Source organism: Triticum urartu, unplaced genomic scaffold (assembly GCF_003073215.2).
Source record: "Triticum urartu cultivar G1812 unplaced genomic scaffold, Tu2.1 TuUngrouped_contig_2849, whole genome shotgun sequence".
Taxonomy (NCBI): domain Eukaryota; kingdom Viridiplantae; phylum Streptophyta; class Magnoliopsida; order Poales; family Poaceae; genus Triticum; species Triticum urartu.
Genome location: NW_024113350.1, coordinates 19,786 through 30,678, shown reverse-complemented (window position 1 = coordinate 30,678; position 10,893 = coordinate 19,786). Strand labels below are relative to the sequence as shown.

At 44.2% G+C, this 10,893-nt stretch overlaps 1 protein-coding gene across 1 annotated transcript; it reads right to left on the bottom strand.

Annotated features, from left to right (window-relative positions):
• Positions 1 to 8,421: 8,421 nt before the first annotated feature.
• LOC125527070 (probable indole-3-pyruvate monooxygenase YUCCA10) lies at positions 8,422 to 9,839 on the bottom strand. Its single transcript, XM_048691640.1, has 3 exons — positions 9,141 to 9,839; positions 8,647 to 8,880; positions 8,422 to 8,559 (listed from the first exon to the last, which is right to left on the bottom strand). The coding sequence occupies exons 1-3, from the start codon at positions 9,837 to 9,839 to the stop codon at positions 8,422 to 8,424; spliced, it is 1,071 nt and encodes a 356-aa protein (XP_048547597.1).
• Positions 9,840 to 10,893: the final 1,054 nt, after the last annotated feature.

Here is a 10,893-nt window from a genome sequence, read left to right as displayed (position 1 = left end):
TTTATCTATTTTCTTTTACTGTTTTAGCTCAAGTTCCTCTCTCATTTTATTAATATAAACTATAAAAATAGTCCCTAATTTAGTGTTAATAAATAGGCTAGTGTCACATAAGTTTGGGCAACTAAATAAAATATTCTAATATTTTAGTTATTGCTAAAGGCATTTAACTAATTGTTTTGTTACTGTTTTATCCATCTTAGATTATTTAAACATTTTATGAAAGTGGGTTTTTCTTCATCACAATTATGTATGAATTAATTGGCACAACCCGAACATTTTAGTTTTAAAGATTCAAAACTTTTGTTGTTTGCCTTGATTTTGAATTTGAATTTTGAACCGGTTTTTGAGCTAACCCGAGATTAACTACAGTGTCAGAGGCAGCATGGCATCATTAGTAGAGGGTTACTGTAGCTCAATTATCCGGGCGTCACAATTCTCCTCCACTAAAAGAAATCTCGTCCCGAGATTTAAGAGGTGGAATAAGGGGAAAGGTCTGGTTACGAAATCCTAACGTATATTCTCGGTCTTGCTTGCTCTTCTTGAAGTGGTCGATCCATAGCGCTGATGTCTTCATTTCTCTGCTTCAGATCATCATGATGAAGTTGTCGTCCCTCCTTCAGGATCTTCACCTACTTACGAAAGGGTAGGAAGGGAAAACTCTATAAGGACGGATTCTAACAGGATTGAGCATCAGACGGTTAACTCAGGGGAAGAAGCATAAGTATCTCTCGAATTGAAACTTAAGAAAATATCGAGAGTAAAGTAAGGAGGTACCCTAAGAAGTTTCAAGGGGGTAGGTAATCGTTCGATGCCGGAAACAACATGTGAAAGGGGTTCAAAGCAACGGGAATAAGTATTATGTCTGGTACCAGGATTGATGATCTCTCGGAGGGTGGCTCATGAATTACGTACGAGGTCACGCGTGAGGAATAACTTTGGAAACCGGGGGTGTACAAGAGAGTTAGGTTTCGATCCTGTGGAACTGTGGGTTATTGGCCCACCATGTAGGTTAAAAGTAGGAAGGGCGGTGACATCTTGCACGATCATGTAAGCAAGGCATGTCAGAGGATAGCCTGTCAGTTATGTCGGCAACAACATCGGTACCAAGGGAGAGGGACGAAGAGAACCATTTTCCTGCTCGTTGAACGAGACGGACCAATAGGCAAAGTTCTCGTCCATCGGCGGCTACCGGAATGTCATCAACAATAGTAACATGTTCTTACTAATAGAGTTGTACACTGAGGTGCTTATAAAAGCAATGACGTATTACTGCTTAGATCATATAAACCTCAAGAAGGTTAAACAAAACAATGGAAAGGAAAATGTGATTATTAGATTAAACAGAACAATGGAAAGGAAAATGTGTTTAAACACATATTTCAGGGCCATATCCTTCCCAAGAACAAGCAGGGTATGATATCCAAGACCGGATAGAAGGTAGAAAATCACTTAGTTAAGGGGAGAGGAATTTCATGACATTACCCATACAGTGGTGCTTGGGTAATTGAGCAGGAAACAATTAGCATTGAGCTTCAAATGTTCTCGTTGAAAATCGGAGTACCACAGACAAGCTTCGAGATATCATTGACATGGTCATTGGGTAAAGATCAGACTTTGGATACACAAGGAATCCATCGAAAACAACTCATAGAATAAGTCTTACAAATTACTCATCGAAGAATGACTAACCTTGCTAGAAAGGAAACTATTACAATAGGCCCTCCGAGCAGGTGTGTTTGGATGACATCACCTTATCGGGTTAAAGACCAATGTTATAACACTTGGAAATATGTTCCAACCATCATACCTGGCCGAGATTCAGGTCTGATTGGTGTCAGGATACTTCAGACTCAAGATGCCTGAGAAAGAAAAGGTGCAACGCAATTGACGAGATGACATTGTAAGATTTTCGGGAAATGAACTATGGAAGTAAGTCCCGAATCATGAGTTCATCATTAACCCAAGGAGAGGATGAGGGGGTGGCTGATGGACTCAGTGTCAATCCATCGAGATTTTCAAGAGATGGATCTCCCCAATTAGGTGAACAAGGAGATAACATTTGTCAAATCAAAATGATATAAAGATGTATGCTCGAGGAAAACATACACAATTAAACATTGGTTCAAAGCAATAGGGTTGCTAAAAGTTTTGAATTCACACATCATAGTTCATTTGTCGGTATTCCGGTTAGGAACAACACAAGGACCAAGAAGGAATGGTGATGGTGATAAGTATTACATGTATCAAGAATGCTCAGGAGTAGGTGAAATTATCACGACACTCTTGACATAAAAGATGGTAATACTCCAAGGTAAAGAACAAATGCTGGATAGCAAGGATCTCAAGGTATATCATGAAACACGAACAAGTTTGTGTTAAACGGAAGGCAATAAAGTGGTCGATGATAACACAAATCATCGAGGACAAGGGTGGTACTTCTCATCATGAATTCAATTGATATCCTGGAAGGGGTCAAAATGTTGATGATGATCACGACAAAGTTGTTGAGAGATTTCATGAAGATGTAATCGATTGGCGATGACACCAAGTTAACGAAATGATGAAGCGAAAAGTTATTGAAACCATAGGTACGACACAAACTTGAAATCAAGCTTGTTGTTCAAGGACAATTGATATGACGAGGAAGATCGACGTAAGATTAGCTCACCATCGAAATTTTTGCTCCGGGAAGAAGGACCAGGTAGCACAGTTAAAATTGGCACGACAAGGATATAGCCAAGCAGGCTAGGGATGACGTGATCGAGTTCAAACTCGTAAGTAATGAAGGTTACCAAGAGCTGATTAATCACGATGCGTACTTGAGTCAGTTATTGGTGTCTTTGAGTGTTTAATAACTCAGAGCCCGTGAAAATTGGAATCAATGAGAATGTAGCACTTGATGAAGAACTCGTAAGAAGTTATGCGGTTCCATGATAATCTCGAGATACCAGGAGGTAATACTCGACGATAGATCAAAGTAGAGGTTGAACTAGAGTAATGCTCTGCAGAAGACAAGTGCTCAAACTTGCACGAGAAATGGAATCAAGGAGAAACATGGCCGGAACCACGTCCACAGATACAAGCTGAACTTATAACAAGGAGATAATTATTTTAAGAGAAGCTTCCATGATAAGGTATACATCGGGTCCATGGGCATGAACACAGGGTTCAAGGTCGACTCCCACTTGTTCAACGCATAACCTTTCATTCACCTCTCATATTTCGAAAATGACAATAGTTGTTGAAATTTTTACCTGGTGCAATAACAGATAATTATGACCCGTGAAATCTTTTGGGTTCACACGGATTAGGGAAGGCATAGGTTCAACCCATCAGGGCATCTTAGGAACATATACCACAAACTTCAGAGTAAATAGTACAACCTCGAAAGTAGAGCATGGTTCACAAAGCAGAGAATACAATTTACCAAAGGCATTATTTACCCATAGAAAGGCTCACAAGGTTATTCAATATGAAGGACACGGTCGGTTAAAATCCGACAAAGGTTCTGGTGGTCCACAAGGGATCTGATGTGAGCATCGGTACTCAACCAGAGGAAGAAAGAATGCAATGAGGTCATATTGTAGAAACATTCACTAACTCAAAGCTCAAATGCAAAGGAATTATGAATTCCAAGACAAGGGGTCATAAGCAATGCTCTGATTAGGGATGGATAAGTTTAGTAGCCTTAGGGGTACAATCGATGGCAATTTGATTGGTCGAAATCCAGCTCATCCTTAAAATGATGCCTGAGTTGGAAAGATAATTTAGAAGGGTCGATTGATGATTGTGTGCATTCGCACACATGTTGAATCAATAGGATCAAAATGACAGTGTCAAAAGATACTAGTGAATATTGCTAGTGATATGGGAGCATCCATAATGTAAGCATACAAGTATTTGCAGAGCAATAGTTCAAAGAGGATGCTCAGAAGGTCGGATAGTATTTCATAGTATCTTACGAAGCATACGAACCACTGGGGATGAACGGATACTCAATAAGTGCGAGGAACTTTCAATAGGGGTATTCATGTGGTAAAGAACTGCAAGGCAGTAAGCTTAAAGGATTTCCGGAACAACAGAGAGCAATTTAGGGCATCTTGTAATAACAAGAGCAACTGAGAATGAAGGTATGAATGACAATTGTAGGTAGTTATCTATAAGGGTATAACGGTGGTAGGGGGTTATAAAGTCGGTGGGCACAAGGGTCTCGGGAAAACCTCGGAGAGTATCTTTGGAATCCTTCGGTGCACCAAGCAATCATCTGGGGTGAGGGGCTCTCTGGGAGAAAGTAGTTATGAGAACCTAGAGTTAGTTTTAGTAAAATCATTTAACCCGAATAGAAGAGAGATCAAAGTCCCAGAGTATAGGTCGGGAAATAAAAGACCCTAATACCACCCAATGGCGACATGGGCCCATGGGCCGCACAACCATGTTAGCAAAATAGTTTTCATCCACTAGACTCAACTTCGGCAAAGGATTGTGGAAGGGGGATTCCTACAGGCACTCGGCTCTAATACCAACTTGTGACGCCCCCGATTCGATCATACACTAATCATACACGCAAACGTGTACGATCAAGATCAGGGACACACGGGAAGATATCACAACACAACTCTACAAATAAAATAAGTCATACAAGCATCATATTACAAGCCAGGGGCCTCGGGGGCTCGAATACAAGAGCTCGATCATAGACGAGTCAGCGGAAGCAACAATATCTGAGTACAGACATAAGTTAAACAAGTTTGCCTTAAGAAGGCTAGCACAAACTGGGATACAGATCGAAAGAGGCGCAGGCCTCATGCCTAGGATCCTCCTAAACTACTCCTGGTTGTCGTCAGCGGGCTGCACGTAGTAGTAGGCACCTCCCGAGTAGTAGTAGTCGTCGTCGACGGTGGCGCCTGGCTCCTGGGCTCCAACGTCTGGTCGCAGCAATCGGGTATAGAAAGGGGGAAAAGAGGGAGCAAATCAACCGTGAGTACTCATCCAAAGTAATCGCAAGCAAGGAGCTACACTACATATGTATGCATTGGTATCAAATGGAATGAGGGTATCATATGTGGACTGAACTACAGAATGCCGGAATAAGAGGGGGATAGATAGTCCTATCGAAGACTACGCTTCTGGTAACCTCCATCTTGCAGCAGGAGAAGAGAGTAGATGGTAAGTTCACCAAGTAGCATCGCATAGCATAATCCTAACCAATGATCCTCTCCTCGCCGCCCTGTGAGAGAGCGACCACCGGTTGTATCTGGCACTTGGAAGGGTGAGTTTTATTAAGTATCTGGTTCTAGTTGTCATAAGGTCAAGGTACAACTCCAAGTCGTCCTGTTACCGAAGATCACAGCTATTCGAATAGATTAACTTCCCTGCAGGGGTGCACCACATAACCCAACACGCTCAATCCCATTTGGCCGGACACACTTTCCTGGGTCATTCCCGGCCTCGGAAGATCAACACGTCGCGGCCCTACCTAGGCACAACAGAGAGGTTAGCACGTCGGTCTAAATCCTATGGCGCAGGGGTCTGGGCCCATCGCCCATTGCACACCTGCATGTTGCGAGGGCGGCCGGAAGCAGACCTAGCCTAGCAGGCGTTCCAGTCCAATCCGGCGCGCGCCGCTCAGTCGCTGACGTCACGAAGGCTTCGGCTGATACCACGACGTCGAGTGCCCATAACCGCCCCCGCGTAGATGGTTAGTGCGTATAGGCCAGTAGCCAGACTCAAATCAAATACCAAGATCTCGTTAAGCGTGTTATTATGAAATAACCGCGAACGCCGACCAGGGCCAGTCCCACCTCTCTCCTAGGTGGTTACAACCTGCCCTGTCGCTTTGCCACAAAGATCCACACAGAGGGATGTCGGGAAAGTATGTCCTCCCAGCCCCCAATTCGTGAATCAACCGCGGGTACTCCTCGATCCAACCCGACTTTAGTCACCACATGTATCATGTATAAAGTATATAGTACATACCCGTGATCACCTCCCGAGTGATCACGGCCCGATAGTATAGCATGGCAGACAGACAAGATTGTAGGGCCACTGATGATAAACTAGCATCCTATACTAAGCCTTAGGATTGCAGATAAAGGTAACAACAGTAATAGCAAGGACAGGCTATACATCAGGATAGGATTATCGAAAAGCAGTAACATGCTACGCTACTCTAATGCAAGTAGTATAGAGAAGAGTAGGCGATATCTGGTGATCAGGGGGGGGCTTGCCTGGTTGCTCTGGCAAGAAGGAGGGGTCGTCAACACCGTAGTCGTACTGGGTAGCAGCGGCGTCGGTCTCTGTGTCTAGCGAGAGAAGAGGGGGAAGAAACAATAAATATAATGCAAACAAAGGCATGACAATGCATGACATGACAAGTAGCGGTGCTAGGGGTGCCCTAACGCGGTAAGAGGTGGTACCGGTGAAGGGGGGAAACATCCGGGAAAATATCCCCAGTGTTTCGCGTTTTCGGACAAATGAACCGGAAGGGGAAAGTTGCGTGTTCGCTATGCTAGGGATGCGTGGCGGACGAACGGGCTGCGTATCCGGATTCGTCTCGTCGTTCTGAGCAACTTTCATGTACAAACATTTTCCTTCCAAGCTACGGTTTATTTTATATTAATTTTTAAAAGGTTTAATTCATTTTCTAAAATTATCAGATTAATTTAATTCGAAATAAATGTGAATTGCTAGGTGCACCCAGCTCTGGGTACACATAAGTGTACCAGAGGGGCTGCCATGTGGGTCCAAGGGGTCCCAGTTGACCAGTCAAACTTTGACTAGTCAACAGGGGGTGGGGCCCCCTTTTCATACACCGTTTTACTAACCTAACAGATTAAAAGACTAATTGGTTATTAGGTTAACTAACACAGGTTAATTAAGTTAATTAGCTAACTAAACAGGATTAATTAAGTTAATTATTTAGATAATTAATTAATTAATTTTATTATTATTATTATTACTATTTTTATTTTATTTTGTTCAGGGCGTGGGCCCCGTTCGTCATAGGGCCCAAAGCGGGCGCCGGTGCTAGCAGGTTACAGGCGCAGGGGCGCTGCGGGTGTGCGGGTGCTTTGCCCGGGAGGGCGCTGTGGAGCGGCTGGCGGGACCGAGTGCCGGCGCTCCGGCGTGGAGCTCCGGCGGGCCGCCACCGGGCGGAGCAGCAGGGAAGTAGTGCAGCGGCGCGACGAGGGGCTGGAGGAGCAACCACTGCAGCAGCAGCGATCGCGAGCTCCGACAAGGGAGCGGAGGGCCGTGGTGGAGGGCGCGCGGCGAGCACGGCCGCGAGCGGCAGCACAGCGAGACGGGGTGAGCGCGGGCGGTGCACATGCGCGATGGACGGCTAACGGCCGCGCGACGCGGGCGCGAACGGCGCAAGGCCGATGTCGGGCGCGTCCACACGGTGAGGCAGGGGGCGCGAGCGCGGCGCTGGGTGCGCACGGGGAGGGGGCCGCGGAGGCGGTGACCGCGGCCGCGATGCGCGGTGGAGGGGTCAACGGGAGAGAGGGAGTGAGGAGGGAGGCGGCGGCTCACAGGGGTGCTGCAGGGGTTCGGGCAGCGGGGGAACGAGGAGGTGGACGGGGACGACGCGCGTAGACGGGGAAGTCCGGCGGCGTCCGGGACGGCTTCGGGCGACGGAGTCGGGGTCGAGGCGGCGATGGCGGGGCGGCGCCGAGGAGGAAGCAGAGGCGCTAGGAGGTCGGTCGGGAGGAGGGTTGAGGAGGCGGTGTGGGGAGGCGACGAGGAGGCGCCGGCGGAGACGGGCGGCGCCTGCCGACGACGGGGCGTAGGGAGAGGCGGCGGTCGGGGCGCCGTTTCCCCCGATCCAGATCGGGGGGAGCGAATGGGGGCGAGGGAATGGGGAGTGGGGGTTATGGGTTAGGGTTTCCCCCTCGTGGGGATAAGGCAGGGGCGGTTCGGCCGGCTGGGCCAGGTGGGCCGGCCTGGTCGGTGAGCTGGGCCGTCTGGCCCAGTTGGCCAGGGGGCTTTTTTTTCTTTTTTGTTTTGTTTTATTTTTACTTTTTCTTTTCTGCTTTCTTTTATTTATTTAATAATTTATAGTTTTACAAAAAGTAAAACCCATACTAAAATAGAGTTACAATTCCAACTACTTTCACAGAAAGTTTTACCCCTGATCAAAATAGTTTAGTATTTTATAACATTCAAAGACATTTATTAATAGTTTTACCTACTTGTTTTAATCATTTAAGTGCATTTAAACCTTTTATAAAATTGTGGTTTCTCCACAATAATTACCTATGCATTATTTGGCAATACCCCAACATTTTAGTTTTAATATTTGAAAACCTTTACCGTTTGACTTTATTTTAAGTTTGAATTTCGAATCGATTTTGAACTAACACGAGATTAACAACAGTAATTGTGGTGACGTGGCATCATTAACGTGGGATTACTGTAGCCTAATTATCCGGGCGTCACATTGAGCCACATATTTGCCGTGCTTTTGTATATAGTTGCAAACACAATTGCATCAAATGACATTCTTTTACTGCATTGAAATTTAATTATGTTGCCCTTGATCTTACTAATGCTCCCTTGAACCTTTAGGAGACTAAAAAATACATTGATAACTTGGCATATCAAATCAACATATGTTATAAATTTATGCCATGTCAAGGATATACTTACTTTGATGATGACTTTTTTGATCAATCCAATAGTCCCAACATCAATTACTGCAGATCGGCCTGTTTCTGATTTGAGGGTCATTGGACCCATTTTTGGCCTTGTGATGCCATGCTGTGACAGGTCTCCAAATATTAAATACGCTACCATCACAAGGAGTTTATCCACTAGATTCAATGGAAGACGGTGAGCAAGTGTCATCCCCAAACGAATTAATTCCTTTGTCATTACATGAATCTGCAACCACAAAACATGTCACACCTCTTTTGAAGTATGCACTATAAAAATAGAATTTCTTCTTTCAAGAAATAAATTTTTGTCATGTGGTTCCTCTAGTCTTTCAGTTGTTTTTGTGTGATATAAAACAGTCCATCTCTTTTTCTATGTGAAATACTTCCTATTAGTAATAACACTAAAAATTGCATCTATTCTATTAATAACTATACTAAGAGTTTGCGTTCATGCATCCAATGAAAATATATAGTGCATGTACGTACCGGGCTTCGTATAACAATCGATGTGTTGGCACCATGGGTCGCAAGGTCATAAGCAATTTCCATCCCGGAGTTGCCAGATCCAATGACCAATACATTCTTGCCAGAGTAGCTCTTGCCTGACTTGTAGCTTGAGGAGTGGATAACATCACCTGGAAAGTTTTCCAGTCCAGGGAACATTGGAATATTCTCTGCACTATTCTCACCACTTGCCACAACAAGAAACTTCGCCGTGAACTTGACTGTGGTGCACTTTGACATGTCCTTTGCCACAATGGACCAACATTTTTCATCATTTTCATATGTGGATGTCTCCACGCTAGTGAGATACTTTGGTTGAATGTTGAAACCCTCAACATAGTCATCCAAGTACTTCACAAACAAGGTTTTTGGTATGTACGTTGGTGCATCTACAGGGTATGACATGTGTGGCAACTCACAGAACTCCTTTGCGAGATGCAGCTTGAGGCGATCATACGCGCGGTTGCGCCAGAGTGACGCGCTACAGCTCTCGCGCTCGACGATGGCATAAGGAATTGAGAATTGGCTAAGGCATGCTACCGTTGCGAGGCCTGCTGGCCCAGCACCAACAATCAACACTGTAACACCCTCCATTTCAAAGAGAAGACTTGACAAAGCTATGGGATAAGTTCGGTGGTAGTCCAGTGTTTGTGGGTTTGCTCGATGAACTTTGGATGACATGCTCGTGTATGGGGGCATATATATACTGGTATCCTTCATGGGCCAATCTGTTTTACGGATTGAGGGATGAAAAAGGTAAATATTTATTGAGGCCTAATCCTAGTGTGTAGGAGTATTTCCATCTAAAAATGGAGCCGTTGTTGGTTGTGAAGGCGTGTACTGATACAAAATAGGTAGGAAACACACCGTTGATCGATTGTTGGTATTGGAAACTTATCGACCATCTTTTTTATGTGTAGATTAAAGATTCTTCATGTTTCTTTCCTTTTGCATCGTCACCAATGACAATTACTACTCTAATAATATTCAAGTGTTTCTTCCTCTTTGTATACGATATAGGATATTATAAGGATAAGTCTGATTTCCAAACACACATTTATAGGCAAAGTCAAATATAATGTGGATGACAAAAGGAAACAATCATCTGAGAAGGATTTGTTACCAACCATGTTAACCGGTTTTGTCGGCTAGTTTTGCATCCGGTTCAGTTGTATGATGGTCAGTTTTGGTTTTGCCTCCGGTTGAGTTGACGACCATTGCCATACCTTTGGTATCAACACAACGAGCCGTTCGATGTTGTGAACAAAAAGAAGTGGAACTTTAGTTCAAATATTTGAAACCATTTTTTAATATAAATTCGTTTCTATACTGAACACTCGTTTAATGTGAGGCCATATTTCAACTTTGGTACATGCATATTGTCCTATGCCTGAACATCAAACTAAACGCTCATTGTATTTTTAACTCTACACACCAGAGTGTGGATATATTTTGTTAAAAAGATAATAAACAAATTTACTGAAAATCAAAATTGTCAATCCTGTCTCAATGCGGTTTTGCAAACTTGTGTGGTTCCAAACTGACTGACACAGATTAATCACAATTGTACGCAACTTCCATGCAAAACTGAACTGGAGAAGTGGATCACGTACAATTCATCGGATTTTGATTTGCCCAACAGAATAATCCACTGCCTTCTGTGACTTACATTTAGCATGGCACAAACTGCAGACTAAACCTATCGAATAGATGATTACATTCGATTTACGACCGT